Source organism: Antedon mediterranea, chromosome 3 (assembly GCF_964355755.1).
Source record: "Antedon mediterranea chromosome 3, ecAntMedi1.1, whole genome shotgun sequence".
Lineage (NCBI taxonomy): Eukaryota > Metazoa > Echinodermata > Crinoidea > Comatulida > Antedonidae > Antedon > Antedon mediterranea.
The window spans coordinates 14,056,811-14,074,107 of record NC_092672.1 but is presented as its reverse complement, the minus strand read 5'-3'; the positions used below and the strand labels follow the sequence as shown (position 1 = coordinate 14,074,107).

Sequence of the window (17,297 nt, the reverse complement as noted above, 5' to 3'; positions counted from 1 at the left end):
TCAAATACGGCATTTCTGGTCATTTTTTATATGCATGAATTAGCATATGCATCAGTTTGAGATCAAAGCTCCAAGTGACTCTAGCCGACATAGCGCGGACCGCCATGTTACAAAATAAACACAGTTTAATTAACCGTCGTTATCAACGAAACGGTCGTGTGCCTAATATATTGTTTACTGCAGCACATGCTCAACAACTTTTAACCATTTTGTCTATGCTTTCGCGCGCTCTTATCTTGGTGGCATGATTAATATTTTATATTTGAGTGCTAGCTGCTATGGCGACGAACACAACTTTATGCGACGAATTTAATATAACTTTTATGATCTGCAAGAAATATTACAAAATTATTAATAAATGTAATTACAAGATTAGGCCTAAATACATTTTGTTTGTAAATTGTAGTTCCTTTTGGGTTTAATTCAAATATAAAAATTGCATATTTTATTAATATTATTACCAACTACTTAAAATTACCAGTCGTAAGAAAGTAAACTTTTCGTAGTCCGATTGTGATGGAATTAAAAAAGTGTTCAGCAATATATTGTCAATTAATCATCGAAGCAGTCAATAGAACAATCAGACTGCGCATACGATTTCTACATGGCTACGTTTTGTTATAAAAAAATGTAACGGTTGATTCGCAGCGTTCTATATGAGAGGCGGAGTTCAATGAGTGTGTTTGTTTGATTGGCAGCAGTGCTTTAGTATAGGCAAGCACGTTGGAAAAACGTTTGATGTCACCGTCGATGCAGTTCCTTCTATTCTTTAATCCATGGTCCTATGCATGGGTACCTTTTTAATTGTTGACGTTGATTTGCATATTCTAGTTAATTTGCATGTATCAGGATATGACGAAGGCATAATTTGTGGAATTTCGTAATTAATTAATAAAGAAGTGAGCATTTCTCACAAATGAATAATGTTTGTATTGTTGGAATCAACCAAACCCAGAGAAAGAAAAGGCTGAAGTTTTCCTCCCAAAATCGACCATAGCCCATATATTTTGACAACGTTTTAAATTGAAAAATGTGTCTACGTACATTCTCTATGATTTTACCACTGCAGATTTACTTTGAGATAAAAAAGTGTAAAAATTAAATTAAATACGGTTCCCTGCAGGAAAATGGCATTCCACAAACTGTCCCTAAACAAAAAAGAAGAGCATAAATTACACCTAACATTGTCACTGAACCATTAGGCCTACTATCTCATCTATTTAATATATATTTTTTCATACAATCTTTCATAAACCTTGTCATTGCTGTATTTAAAATTACATTTTGTTAGCATTCCTTAATTTGCATCATTTAATGTAATCAATGCTGAACCTAAGTACATTATTCTGGTGTAATATGTATCGTCTACAACCTCAATTATCTTTAGTTTCCTTTATCATTTAATTGCTTTACTTTTAGATCTATTAAACAATGAAGATACAAAAAGGCTGTTTATATATATTTTGTTTCAAATAATTATATCGTTATTAAAATATTAAAGTTATGATACTTTGGCTGTTGAAGTTTCAATTCTTCTCAATTTCTTCTAATTATTCGCACAAAAAACCCCTATTTGCTGGTAGTGTGTGAGGACAACAAATTAGGGTGTCACGAAAGCTCAGACCACGAAAGCTCAGACCCCCTAAGACCTAAGATCACGAAAGCTAAGACCCAACACCTAAGATTACAAATATTTATCTTTCGCACCTGCCTTGTATTTTAACTCCCAACAATTATTCTGAATACCACACCTTAGAATTGGCACTTTCATGAAAAAGAATCACATAAAAAGTAACAAATACATTTTTAAATTGAAGATTTTACAGACGTTTTTCTCGCACACAAAATGACTAGCCTACAGGACAGTAGGCCTACCCCATGGGCCATGTTCAATGTTTTTGTTTCTATGGAACGTCAAAAGAGCAAAAATGATATAGAGGGCTGAAAACTCTGTGGAGTCCATCTACAGTGTGGATGGAACAATGTAAAATTAAAATTGTAATGATAATAGTATAATCATGCAAGTACGAAGAAATAAATACTGGCAAATAAATTTTAATTTAAAAATCATGATAAGTTTTTTTGTTTCGTTTTCTTTCTGTTTTTATACTTATACTATTATTGTTGCTCTTTTGGCGCTCCATAGAAACAAAAACATTGAGCATGGGGGGCCGAGCTCGAGGAGTTACATTGTCATTATTACAGTATACAAAGAAACACATCTGTAAAATCATCAATTTAAAGGATTTATTTATTTGTTATTATGTGTTTCTCCTTCTGAAAGTACTTATAAGTCCTAATTTTAAAGTGTGGTGTTCAGGATAAAGTTAGTCAACAAATTTGGAGTCAAAATACAAGAAAGGCAGGTGCGTAAGAAAAACATCCTCTGAAGCAACACAATGGAGTAAATATATACCAACAAACAACCCGTCAAGTTTGTTTGTTGTAAAGAAAAAATATACATTTACTCAACGGGCGAAAATAATGTGAGTTTATCTATGTTTTGCGGTAGTATTAAATTATATTTATGGTAATAAATGAAACCTACTGTGTTTAAAATTATGTATGGATAAACAAGTATTGTTTTTAAACTGTAGTATATCTTAGTATTTGTAATCTTAGGTGTTGGGTCTTAGCTTTCGTGATCTTAGGTCTTAGGGGGTCTGAGCTTTCGTGGTCTGAGCTTTCGTGACACCCCAACAAATTACTATATTATGTAAAAAACAAAACAATGCGAAATATATGGCCGGGGGGGGGGGGAGAAGCTACTATCAAAGAACTTATAAGTTCTTTGCTACTATAAAAATCTGCGTGACTGATTGGTGGTTGGATCCAAGGAATAACGCGCGTTGGTTGTTTACGTCGCGCGCGCATACGACGCATTCTTTTTTAAAATAACAACATTCTGATTTTCGAAAACTGGACGACACACTACACCCGCGATTTATTACTCTTTTTTTCTCCCCCCAACAACACGAAAGAGCCTAACAAAGTTCAAATCTCGAAATGGCAAATATTAAATTCTTCATATTAACTTTAGGTTTCATGACATTTATCGGTAAGTAGGTAGGCCTAGCATACTAGAGTCTAGGCCTAGGCTAGTAGGGCCAGCCTAGCCTAGGTAAGCTCAGCTAGCCTAGCTCTTTATTTAGGCTAGGCCCTAGGCTAGGCCTAGGCTTTATTTTAGGCGCTACGCCTAGCATAGTTAGGCCCTAGGCTACCTACAAACAGTCGATAGGCCTAGGCTAGCCAGTAGAGAGGCTATGCCTAGGCCTACTGGCTAGAGGGGAGGCTAGACGTAGTAGGCCTAGCTAGGCCTAGCCTCTAGGCCTAGTAGCGCGCAACACGTGATGTTTTAAAATTCGCGGCATGAACATATTTTTACCATCTCACCGACGTACCACCAGGCCATACATAAGGGCCTAGCCTATAGGTAGAGGCCTGGCCTAGCCTCTACTAGGCTATACTAGGCCCCTAGCTAGGCTAGGCTAAGCCTAACACTATTCACTAACAGTAACAGTGAACACAATAACAGCTTGGTTTTGAAATTTCATTTAGGAGCTGCAAGTTCCCTGATGTGTTATGAATGCTATAACGAAAATGACAACGATGAGTGTAACGGTGTGGTAAGAACACTTTTTGATGATATTTTATTATTTATTGAGACCTATTAAAATAGGCCTAGGCTTATGTCTAGGCCTAGTAGGCTAGGCTAGAGACTTGTTTGTTCTTTTTATTTGTACCTTTTTGTATTGCATCGTATACCACACTACCAATGTCGTAATATAATTCTCAACGCGAATGAATAGGCCTGTGGGGAAGCTGAAAGTTCCAAAATTTAAAAGCACGTGTGTAAAGACCAACTCAGACAGCGTCATACGACGAGGCCCGATGAGCCGTCTTGTCTCGTCGGGAGAAAATTAAACATGCTTAAAGTTCTTCCGACGACCTAAAAACTACTCCCGATGCTAATTCAACTCAGACAGCACCGACGAGTCAAGACGTTTCGTCGGGCCCCGTCGTGCGATGCTTCTGAGCTGGCCTTTAGACTTACTGAAGGCGAAATGAAATCGTGCTTTGGAAACATTACACTTGTCAATAATGAATCTTATACTCTTTTAACATAGCATACATAAGTTGTTAATCTCCTAAAGACTATCATTACATGTTTCCTTACACGCATTCGCGAAACTTGTTAAATTGCGGGAGAAATATAGGCCTAATTGGGGGATATTTGAATTGATCAAAATGGTCTTTTTATTTATTTATCTAAACAAACAATCTATAAAAATACAAAGCGTCACGGTGTCACAGAGCTCCTCTGTGGAGAATTGTTCAGTTCCTTCACACCCGAACTTAATTTTTGCATAAATGTCAATAGATGTAAAATACTAAAAAATGTCCATTATTGTACGATTACAGGTAGGCTAAATTCACATTTTTATGAGATGAAATGCGATTACTGAACGATGTAAAGTTTTATAGCCATGATTTAGGTTTTATTATGATACGGTTTTTTGTTTCATAATAGCCGTCTGGAAGCAACGCTACTGGTGGTGAGATGGTAGAATGCAGCGCAAGTCTCTCAAATCCAACATGCCATTCAGGATTCAAGATGAACGCTAATAATGATGGATGGGTTATACAGAAGGGATGTATGGAATACGTAAGTTAAACCGACCATAATCGAAGCTGTTTTTTAAAATACAAATTGCTAAACAAAATTGCAAAACTAAACGCAGCTCCAGCTCTACTGTGTCAAAACCGTTAACTCTAAACATGTTTTAATTTCAGGATTTTTGCTACGATCTGGTCTACGCCTCTACTCTTCTTCCAGGAGGCCTGGCATGTTTTGGAAATGAACCGGAAGCAAACACAGAATGCCATATGTGTTGCCATTTTCATTCAGATGGTTGTAATGCTGATTTTAAATACTCTTGGTACGTTATGCCAGAAACAAACAATTGGGATTCATCTGTCGACGTTCCCTATCCTCCAACAACCCAAGCAGCTCCAACACAATCTCACGGTGATAGCGGGGCCGTTCAACACACTGCTTTTATCATGAGCCTACTATTTACAGTAATTCCCTGTATTCTCTAAATGTTAAAATAATTAACTGTGTTACTTAAGTAGGCCTACGAATAAACATTCTTTTAGCGTTAGAAGTAATTAATATTAATGAACCGTAATTATATTTTATTTATTAATTACATTTCGATGATCATTAAACCTAACAAATAGTTTTGAAGTTAATTTGAAAATAAATTCTACAGTAGCCGAATTGATATAAAAAAAGTTCTTGTTGTCAATAATACAATTGTTTTGCTAAAGCCCGGCGCACACTAGAGCTTTCGGCTGAGCCAACTGGCACGAGTAACACTTGCCTCATCACAGTGTGCACCGGGGATTTCGTGAGGAATCGGCCAGGCTGAGGAAAATATCTATCGTGTTTAATATTTTTTGGCACGCGTGCCATTTTTTCCTCAAGTGTGCGCCGAACTTGAGCTTCCTTCCTGCTCACTAAAAAATTCCACTGCGCATGACATGTTCTGATTTATTATGATATTTCAGCGCGTGCTGTATAGCGTAGTAAGTAATTATCCAATCAGAAAATCGCGTACTGAAGGCGTTTAGTGTGCGTCCGATATAACGCGAACATAGTTTGCGGCAAATTTTTTAGTGAGCCAAGTGTGTAACTCGTGCCAGTTGGCTCAGCCGAAAGCTCTAGTATGCGCCGGGCCGACCAAACCCCGACATCCGTAAAATCAGTAATAAAATGATAGTTTTTGGTTAATACAGAATAAAATGTTCAAATCCTCAGCTTTGAAACATACATAGATAAATAATGACAATTGTTATATAACAATGATGATGATGTTTGGAAGAGGCTAACACGGTTACCTTTAATTAGCAATAAAATGATGAATTTATTTATTTCAACAAGAAATTGGAAGAGCAGACAGGATTGAGCAGGTTTTTGTCAACCACATCCATTCCGCCCTCAAATGTTTGTGCAAGAATAAAACTATCATTGTAAAACTGTAAAAAAAACATCAACAAATCCCCAAAATTTCCAAACCATTTACTTCATATAAGGAAATCAGTTAGGTTAAGATAAAATAACTGATTTCCTTATATGAAGTAAATGGTTTGGACATATAATATATATATAATAGGACGATAACAAATATAAAAACCTTTCATTCTAGAACTATAGAATAATCATGCTTCCTTTGATGAAAATGATATTTTCACACGTCCAATTAAATGACGTCATGATTAGTAAAAGCAATAATATCATGAAAATACAATGATTTTATTGTTTTTATTGATGACGTCATTTGATTGGAATTTTAAAAATGAAAGACAACATAGAGTTGACGATGGTCAATAGAGTAAAGAGTGAAGTATAACACTAACAATTCAATTGCCAATATAACATTATTTTATTCATTTTTACAATTTAAAATAAGTTTGTAAAGCGAATATCTCCTATATAAAGCAACAATGACCATGACTGTGCACGCAATCTCTAGTTACCAGAGGTTATCGTGCGCGAGTGTCTCATACTTTTCATACAAATTAGGCCTATAAGAAAGCGCAAATTAATCAGATGGCTTCCAGAAAAGCGTTGACATTATTAAAGTTTAGAAAAAGCGACTATACAGTGTATATACTTCAAGATAATTAATATTGAGTAATCAAAACCATTAATAATATTAATAATAACTGTATGTAATAACTAATTCTCGGAGTTCTTGGCTGCCAGTAACAGAAAAATTGAATCTTCTGTAGTCACTTCAATTTCGTCTGTTGAATCTAGTTGTTTACCAACTTCCAGAGTCATTCTAAAAATAATAATAAAATATGGTTCGTAATATATCTGCCATACATTTAATCACAGTACACTTGCGGTAGCTAGACGTCAAGTAATTACTAGATTTCAACGACCAAAATACGTTATTTGTTCGCATGTGCAGGAATATTTGGACGTGTCTCGCTACTCATGTATGGTTCTAAGGTTCAGACGACGACCTTAATCGTTGCAAATCAAAAGTTCCCTATATTACTAGTACGATAAGCCTCATAAGTATATAGTTACAGTATTGGTGAGCATATTCTACACCACGCGGTCTCCGTAATTCCAAAAATAAAATCGGCTATTGAACTATTTTAAAAGAAATATTGGTATTCGTTGTTTTTCTTATTTACGGTAGGTGTCCTACTGACTACACTGCTAAACATTTTTAAAGCGAAGTGCCTGACGGTTTGTTGCAAGGCGTGTGGAATATTGTTTATTTTTTAGTAAAACAATGACGATTACTTTAGTTTTAATTCCTCCAGTGGATCTTTTTTATCGGGGTTATCTTTCTTGTAACGTTGGTAATGAGAATATGACGAAGCACAATTTATAATTCCTGTTACCGTTGTATCTTTTCTTATCACCAAAGAATCATCCCTTTAAAAAAATGAAAACAACGATAAGAAGATGAAAATACAATAAAAATAATATATTGAAAAATAATACGGCAGTAGCAATAGATTTGAAAAACAAATGTTACATGAACAAGATGAAACCCAACAAAAATAAATAAATAATATAGTATAACAAAATAGTTAAATAGTAGAAGAGTTAAGGGCCTACATAATTATTAAATAGAGTATATCATTGATCCCAAATTGTATATTACGTATTCATTCAAAGATGTATATTATATATATCCCAAAAACATGAACAATGCAGATTAATAGATGAGACTTTTAATAGGCCATTCGCAGTTTTAATCAATTACTTATTCACTTCAGTAGAAAAACAAATGAACAATAATGGTTTCACTAATAAAAAGACAAGAAATATTGTTTAAAAAAAAACACAAACCAACAAAAAAACCAATTGTCTGAAAATTTGACTATTTTTTGCTTTACATTTTTTTCGATCCAATTTTTGGTTAAGGTTAATAACTATTATGTTACATTAAAAGGGCATATGGCAAAAGAAAAACGTTTCAAGGTGACAATATATAAGTGGAAATAGAACAATTTTCAATCAAACAACCAATGAACGTCGAATAGGGCTACTCGGACTCTTGCTCTACAGGCGACTTGACTGGATCCCCACGGTTTTCAATGTACGTAAAAATACAATTAAAATATTTCAAATAGTATTAATTAAATGTGCTATAATCATGGAGGTATAAAAAATAATCAAGCACCACCTGATACAACATTCATAGCTGGCTGAATGATCATCACACCTGCCACACGATATGAGTTCTTGAAGAAACGAACTGTCAAACTCTACAGGCCGTTAAACGGTTATTATAAAGTTTGGCTCACCTTCTATTAATGTTGTATGGCAATTTTAAATCGTGATACCGATTATCAAGGAGGTCGATTTGCTTCGCTATGTATGGCTTAAGTGGTCCACTGAAAAGCTACATAGAAAAAATGAGTATACTGCATGAAAAGCCGATCCTCCGGTATACATTTGTCCAATATAGGCTATATGTGTAATACTTATACAGAGTCACATAAATTACATGGGACGCCATAAGCCTAACCTAAATTAGTATGGGCGCCACATGTGATATTCTATCCTACACTGTATTACATTTGCCAGTGGTACTGGACACAATAGACCATATTTAATATACAACAATATACTTTACATTGAATTCATGACATACCTCGTTAAACAGTCGATTTAATCCGCTGTGTAATTTTCCTTGATAATAAATTTTTGGAAGTGAATAACCGATAACAGCTAAGCATCCACTAGGTTTCAAAATCCTGTCAACTTCCTCACAGAACTTATCGAAATCTAACCAATGGACAGCTTGTGCACACGTCACCAAATCCACTGATGACGGATCGACGGGAATGTTCTGTTCATCACCAAATCTTACAAAATAATTTTTTTAGATGTAAATCTATTTAAATTCATAATAAATACATTTTCTAAGTAGGGATATTGTTGTTTCCATATACTATACATGTACAGTATACAATAAATAGGATTAAATTAGTACAGTTTTTAATACGTTAGTTTAAAATAAATTTCTTAATACATTTTCATTTTCTCATTTTTTTTTTACATTTTTGCAACATTAATAAAAAATTTAAAATTTAAAAAAATGTTACGTTCTATTGCATTCTTTTTTTTTTCTCACAATCCTAAGTTATAATATACTATACAAATACTTTATTCTTCAAAATTCATGTCTTGTAACTGTTCAGGTACATTATTACTCATTAATTCATTGTTATTAAATAATTCGTCATTTTATTATATTAGTGTTCACTATACACTTTCGTCAGTGACTATTTCCGTTATTTACACTCACATAAAAACATACTTTCTTTTTAGTTTGCCTTCATATCATTTGTATAACCTTTGACACATTTTTATTATTACATGATTATTATTATTATTTTTAATTTAGGTCTATTTTATTTCTTCTCTTCTCTTATTCTGAATTAAGTATAGAGAAAATAGGTATGCAGATGCTGTAAGAAGTGCATTGTAGGCCTCCTAGTTAATTTGTGGCCAACAGATCATGTGGCGTCAGAACGATCGGACGGATAAAATAGTGAGCAGTGTTATAACCGCTAATGTAGAAAACGCCTACTAATGTCGAAAGAACCGCTAATGTAGAACAATCCACCGCTAATACCTCCAGGTAATATAAAAACATCAACAGCTTATAATGTAGTAAATAAAAATCAACACCAGCTAATGCAGAAAGGTCAACATCAGCTATTGTAGTTACTATCGCGGGCAGATAATGTAGAAAATATTATAATAACATTACCAAGGAGCCTGAAGAGCGAAAACGGCGGATTGTTCTACATTAGGCCTAAAGATTGTTTCGACATTAGCTGGCGTTTTCTACACTAGCGGTTGTAACAAGCAGCTTTCCCAGAAGCGAGACATAAGGCCTACTATACGGTATTTACGTCCTATAGTTACAAATTCTCAAGTGAAATCGAGCTGAAATGCAAGAATCACAGAGGTGATGATATCATAAGACGTTAATTGCCAGTTCTTGCACAACCTTGGGATATAACAGTTACTGTGGTGTCTAGAAAACTCAGATCTAGAAAACTCAGATCTCAGATAATTATATCTGAGTTTTCTAGATCTAGAAAACTCAGATTAACGGTAACGTGCACTCTATTTTCTTTATGATTTAAGCCGTAGACCGCTTCTACATGTTACAATATTAGTAAGAAAATACACAGTCAGTTTCAATAATACTCTAGTATTTCAAATGACCTACCTTCTGATTAATAATGGAATGATCCAAATGACCTACCAACCAATCATATGATGATCTGAGTTTTCTAGTTCCATTCTGGAATATCTGAGTTTTCTAGATCTAGAAAAGTCAAATATCTGAGTTTTCTAGATCTAGAAAAGTCAGATATCTGAGTTTTCTAGATCTAGAAAACTCATATTATATATCTGAGATCTGAGTTTTCTAGATCTGAGTTTTCTAGACACCCCAGTTACTGCACTTACTTATAGACAATATTATGTTTATTCATTGTTGAATGTCTTGCACATTGCAGCTGAGCTTCGCTAACATCGACTCCAATGACGTTTTTAAAAGATGATGCAAGATCTCTCGTTAACTGACCTGTACCACATCCTATATCCACTGCTGATTCAAAACCATCGTTTAATTTACAGTTATCCTGAAACATGTAATAATTTTTTTTTATTTACGCAGGTTTCAACCTGATCACTTTTTTAAAGACGCCTTTTATAACCTAGTGTCTTGAACAGAGACTCCCTTTCTTGCGACAACCGCATCACTTTATCTCACATCATCATCATCAACATCACTGTTTGTGTTATGATACCATAGCAGTGAAATCGGAATAATTATAGTAAGATGCTGTTTATTGACAATAGCCGATAAATAATACGATAGCTTTAAATAACTGTTAACAAAAAGTCTGTTCAAAATACTATAACGTAGATGATTCATTATTTACCTCCGCCAAGGAGGTACAGTATAATGTAGTCGATCGCGTGTGTCTGTTTGTCTGTTTGTTAGCAGGATTACTCAAAAACTTATTGCAAGATCTTTACCAAAATGATGCAGATAGATATGTGGTCAAGGACCACTCTATTAAATTAAATTAGAGGTAATCCGGACCACGGTCTCAATTCTGGACCACTTTTTAGTGGCCAAAAGTAAAGTAACAAGTAAATTGAAATCGCATTTTCTCGAGAACTACGGGGTCATTCCATCTCAGATCACCCAATGAGTTAAACCCTACCTCTTCCAATTTTGATGAAATTTGGTATATGAGTGATTCATAGCAATTAAAGCCAAAATTTCAAATTTTAACTTTATCGGACCAACGGTTTTCGAGATATCGCAATTTCAATTTTCGGTTTTTACGCAAAAAAGGGCGCGTCCGCAACGTTTCAAAGAGCTGTATTTCGGGAACTATAGGTTCGATTTTAAAAACAAAGGTATTTTTTGTAAAGGGGAGACCATAAGGAACCTAAATATACTAATTTTTATGTTAATTTTAAGTTGAATAAAACTTTGACATATATTTTGACCTTGAAATTGACCCCGTGGAGCACGCCCGATTTGTTGGTGACTATCACGAAAAATGTAGCCCTAACGTGTCAACTACAACATATAAAAAAATTGGAGGTTTTATTTTCTTTGTTTCCATGAAATTACAATTTGAAGTTGACATACCTCTTCCTTTTAGTGTATTTTTTGGTGTCTGTACATGCATTACTTCAATGTCAATTTGATGTATTCCAAAAATAATTGTATTTACAAACTAAATATTATTATAATGTTACAATTGTCTATGTCTGGCCTTTACTCCTTGTCATCTGGCCAATTCAAACAGTATTTAGAAATGTTGTGGCGATCATTTTGGGAAATACTGTAATTCCTAGTCGAAGAGGATTTTATAAACGGAGAGGCTATTAAATACAATGTACATTTGATTCAGGAATCCAACAACAGTCTTCTTTGGACGGCCAATAAAAGGTTTTCGCTGGCCCATGAGGATGCAATTTAATTTGATAATCCCCAAACTCTTCTGAGACATCCACAACCAAACCAATCCATGGGACACCATCATAACTACAGCACACAAAATTCTGAAGTCTAATAATGGTGGGTTGTGTATCAGCAACTATTTCATTTTCATCACTGAAAGATTCTTGAATCACTACCACATCCGGAGGGTTTATCTGGGTACTAGACTACCTGCATCTGTGCTAGAGAAACGGGAACAAAGCGATAATATTGTAATGTACCCTTGATGGTCTGGGCGAGGTTGAATCTCGGCTTTATTTCTTTTTCCACAGTAGATACCTCATCTATTCCCACATGAAAAAAGTTGAAGCCTGGAATGTCCATATGAGCCAACAACAACATCGGCAAGGGTTCGAGGCCGACTCGATCCTAGTTCTGGTGGTGGAACAAGTCTTCTCGGATAAGGACTATAAACCGTAGGTCCAGTGTACACAGTTATAACCTGTGTGTACTTTAAAGAACACAGTTCATTATTCGAAAAAGAGTAGGGGGTTACCCCGGTGAACTGGTTCACACAATACGTATCAGGGGGATTATCACCTATCTGATAGGACAGTGATTAATTCACTATTGGTAATCCTTGGCCACATTGCCTAAAGACATAAAATAAAAATAAAAAATTACACAGTAGTCGAACATACTGAGAGATGTGAGAATATGACATTCAGTCAAACGCTGTAAGCTTCTCTTAGTGACAAGCCTCTTAACTGTTCCACCTATGCCATCACATGCACTAGAGTCACTCTTGCCATGTGATGTAGCGAAAAAATTCCACTCGGCGTCTAAACCAAAATCTTCCTGGTGGTGGCAAAGGTTAATAAAGTTATATTTGTTTTTGTATTGGCCGCCACATCCATCTGTGAAAAATAATGAACTATTTTCATGGTTGGTAGTTTTGTAACTGTAACTGTTGTATGTTCTCTGCAATCACTTATTATGCAAATGTTAATGTGCACAATAACATAGTAAGGACACTAAACTATGTGTCAAAATTGATTTGAAAAGTATGTGACTTACCCAGTATTTCTCATATCAAAATATATCTACTGTTTAGTGGGCCTGATGAGAAAGCGTAACAATAAGACACCTTAACAGCGGGCTTAACAGTTACCGTAGTGTTCACACTGTGTATAAGTATAACAACACCAAAAATACACTAAAAGGAAGAGGTATGTCAACTTCAAATTGTAATTTTATGGAAACAAACAAAAAAAAACCTCCAATTTTTTTATGTGTTGTAGTTGACACGTATGGCTACATTTTTCGTGATAGTCGCCAACAAATCGGGCGTGTTCCACGGGGTCAATTTCAAGGTCAAAATATATGTCAAAGTTTTATTCAACTTAAAATTAACATAAAACACACACAATTAGTATATTTAGGTTCCTTATGGTCTCCCCTTTACAAAAAATACCTTTGTTTTTAAAATCGAACCTATAGTTCCCGAGATACAGCTCTTTAAAACCATGGCGGTCGCGCCCTTTTTTGCGTAAAAACCGAAAATTGAAATTGCGATATCTCGAAAACCGTTGGTCCGATAAAGTTAAAATTTAAAATTTTGGCTTTAATTGTTATGAATCACCCATATACCAAATTTCATCAAAATTGGAAGAGGTTAGGGTTTAAAATTCCATTTTTTTTTTGGTGAACTGAGATGGAATGACCCTATACGGTACTTGTCCAAAAAACTTTATTTTTGTACAAGAGGCAAGAACTAGAATTTGTGATATGTAATTTTACTAAACTTATGATCAATGTGTCTCACATTTATTTCCAACGGATATTGATGCATGAGGCGTATCTGACGTGTTTCGAACTACCGTCTAGCGTAATGAACATGTTTCTAACTTATAGTTACCGGATAGCAAAATCAATCAATCGAACTTTATAATTCGCGCGCAATGTACACTTGTCACATCGTCAAATTTTAATTGTTTAAATATAAGAAAACGTTTAAATTATTTTGTTGCCACTATACTTTACATACATTAATGGAGATAATTTGATACAATAACCCAATGTCTCATCAACTCTTTTTATTGGCGCTCTAGTGCCCTTAAACTTTAAAAATTAGTTAATATTTTTTGCAAACGTCCTTTGATTGTTGAGCTTGTCCTTTGAATGTTCGTGTAGTGGCCAAATCTAGCATATAATAGTTATGCCGTCTAGCATAATTTTGACCGATCTGGCATAATAATAATCTAATTTTAGAAAATCTAGCATAAACTGGCATACGGTAATTCTGAAAAACAATTTAGAAGGTTGATTCCCATGATCTAGCATTTTTTAAGCAAAAGGTTTTTGGCCAAATTATGCTAGATTTTTTCCAAAAAAAATCTAGCATAATTTGGCCAAAAACCTTTTGTTTTTTGTATTAAGTTTTCACTGCTGCTCTAGTTAGCTACGTCCCATGAGGACGACTCATTCATAATCTAAAGCAAGCATCAGCAGTTATAGTATCTAAGGCCGACAGTTTTGCGACTTTGTAAACTCGACTATAATTTATAGATTCCAGCTGCTGGACCCAATAAACGTCTGGGAAAAGAGAGTTCATGAGGGCTCACGGTTGAACGATTTTGGATTCTCGCCCTTTGATTGGTTGACGCGAATCTTTGATTTGTATGTATTTTTGCGATTAAAGAACATCTTTTTAATAATTAATCATAAATATATCTAAAGAAAGAACAATCATCAATTTTAAAATGTTGAGCAGCGTTTTTTATGAAAAATATTTCTTGTTATTATTATGGCCCAATGGCTTGATCCTAAACTGTATTACGCGAAAGCTTAATACTGTAGTTTACTACTAAACTCGGACTGAGCATGCGAAAACCCCAAAGCATGTCTGTAAGACCAAATCGTATACAGTGCATAGACTAAATACACAATGTTTTCGTTTTGGCTGTCAACGTAGGCCGATTGAACAATGGTGAAATACTTCCTCTATAATACATTTTGTTTGCGCCATATGGTGAAGAATTGTTGACTATGTTTGTAAACTACTATTTGTAAACTAAATGTCTGTGCATATTCGGGGTTGGTGTACATTAGTAGGCGCGCCACGGACTTTGTTCTGAAATAAAAGTTGATTGTTTTTATTGCCGACTGATAAGCAGAGCTAAGTCAATTAGCCTACAGAAGGAAAACTGAATCCAATAATTGATATTAAATAATTATTTCTTTAATTATTAAATAGAATATCAATAAAAAAGCATAATTTTTAATGAAGAATTAAGAACAATAATTAAAACTAACGTCTGAAAGTCAAGCGGCGTTTTTTGTAAGAAATATTTCTTGTTTCATTTTGTTACGTTTTTGACGGTTGCATCATCATACTTTATCTCATTGTACCATTAAACTGACTACATGATTCTATACTCTAATCTAGACATGAATCCTAAGAGAAAAAAGTATTTCAATAGGACTGGTAAAACGAATGTAGGCCTCGTATACTAATAATAGTGTAATTTCTGGATACTTAGATATTCCATATTGTATTTATATTTTAGTCAATGCCAGACGATATTCTGTAGCAATAACTAACCGTTCAATCAAATAGAATTAAGCTTAAAATCTAGAAAAGTTGAACAATAACGCGACCGAAATAAATACCCTGACCGACATCATACGCAACCGATAAAAAACGTATCTGGCGGCGCTTCATACAAGGAATACAAAATACCGGAAATAAAACCCAGCCAATTCAAGCGCGACAACCGATTTCATTAATACACAGTATCTAGAATGTTGACTGAGCTATATTGCATGTCTATCCGGGTGAACTTACCTTCATAAATTGTGTTATACTGTCGATTAGTTGTTGTGGGTATGTAGGGCGATACTTATCATACAAAGAAGCATGTTCGACACCTTCAAATAAGCGGGTAGCCATGTGACTGTCTTTTTAGAGAGGCTCGAGTAGTGGTAATTCTGGTATTCGCAATTCTTGCAAACAAACACAACAACAATGCAATGGTCGCTATAATCGTACAAGATATCCGGATCCACAGAGATTATATACGAGGCTTTATATTATAACCCAAGAAGTTTTAAATGTGTCGTTCTCGGTACACTTTGCCAAATGATGACGTTGTTTTAAAATACCAGGTACCCTGCTCATTTCCGGAGTGCACCCTCTGTATTGAATTACAAATGACATCATAACCTTACTTAATCTTTTTTTATTGTATTTGTACGCTACCGACGTATAATCTTATAAAAGGTTACGTAAAAATAACACAAATAAAACAAACGAAGAAACAATCTGCTGGTGAAATATTTACTAATACTGTATTTATAATTACTTTAAAGTAATTTTCTTGTCAAAAATGTTTTAATTAAAATTAAAACTGCCGGTGAATTACCCATAATTAAAGGCCTATGAATATAGGGCTAGTAGTATTACAAAATCAACACCTATATCTCTGAAACTACTATTCTAGTCATAGAGAGTTGAAAATATTTTGTACATAAACATTTTCCATTTTACTCTAATCAGTTACAACTTTGTAAAAAATATTACCGGAAATAGCATTTTTAACCATTTTGGCCAATATTTTAAGGCATTGCCATATCTCAGTAAAAAATCATAGACAGTTTTTTTCGGTATCAAATTGTTCAGAACATTATATGTTACTAATATGAAACATATGGCTGCATCCGGGTTGAAATTACTCAGGAAGTTACATGGGAGAAAATTGTACTTGGAAAATATGATTGATATGAAATATTTTCCATTTTAACTTTGTGTGTTTATAAAAGTAAAGTCAGACATAGACTTGGACTTGTTAAAAAATTTCCATGGTTAATTTTTACTGCTGAGTTAGAAGGTATAATCAATTGTGAGTTTTTAATAAATAAAGAAAGGGCAAAAAAAAATGTGGTCAGATATGGACCGTAATAAATTAGCAAGGTATAAAATTAACGTTTATAAAATTAATATTTAGGTAAAGTAAAAATATAACTTTTTGTTTATTGCCTGAAAGAGATAAAAAGAGTTATAAAATAAAGAATCCTGTTAAATTATACGTACATTGTTAAGGATTGAAAAAACGTGTAAGAGTGTATAACATAGAGGAAAATAATTTTTGTTTCTTCTTTATTAGGCCTATATATAAAATGCAATGGTAGGAGTGAGATACAGATGTACTGAAAGTTATTCAATGTCAGTTATATTGTATTGTATCATTACACTGTACACAATACATTGTAAAC

At 34.2% G+C, this 17,297-nt stretch overlaps 2 protein-coding genes across 2 annotated transcripts; one reads left to right on the top strand and one right to left on the bottom strand.

Moving 5' to 3' along the window:
- Positions 1-2,898: 2,898 nt before the first annotated feature.
- On the top strand, positions 2,899-5,306 carry LOC140043634 (63 kDa sperm flagellar membrane protein-like). Its single transcript, XM_072088151.1, has 4 exons — positions 2,899-3,058; positions 3,559-3,626; positions 4,532-4,666; positions 4,795-5,306. Exons 1-4 carry the CDS (start codon positions 3,007-3,009, stop codon positions 5,101-5,103), a joined length of 564 nt encoding a protein of 187 aa, XP_071944252.1. The 5' UTR covers positions 2,899-3,006; the 3' UTR covers positions 5,104-5,306.
- A 1,098-nt stretch (positions 5,307-6,404) lies between these two features.
- Positions 6,405-16,203, bottom strand: LOC140043633 (putative methyltransferase DDB_G0268948). The gene is made up of 6 exons (XM_072088150.1): positions 15,871-16,203; positions 10,526-10,701; positions 8,691-8,904; positions 8,341-8,438; positions 7,328-7,462; positions 6,405-6,851 (listed from the first exon to the last, which is right to left on the bottom strand). The coding sequence occupies exons 1-6, from the start codon at positions 15,973-15,975 to the stop codon at positions 6,746-6,748; spliced, it is 834 nt and encodes a 277-aa protein (XP_071944251.1). The 5' UTR covers positions 15,976-16,203; the 3' UTR covers positions 6,405-6,745.
- Positions 16,204-17,297: the final 1,094 nt, after the last annotated feature.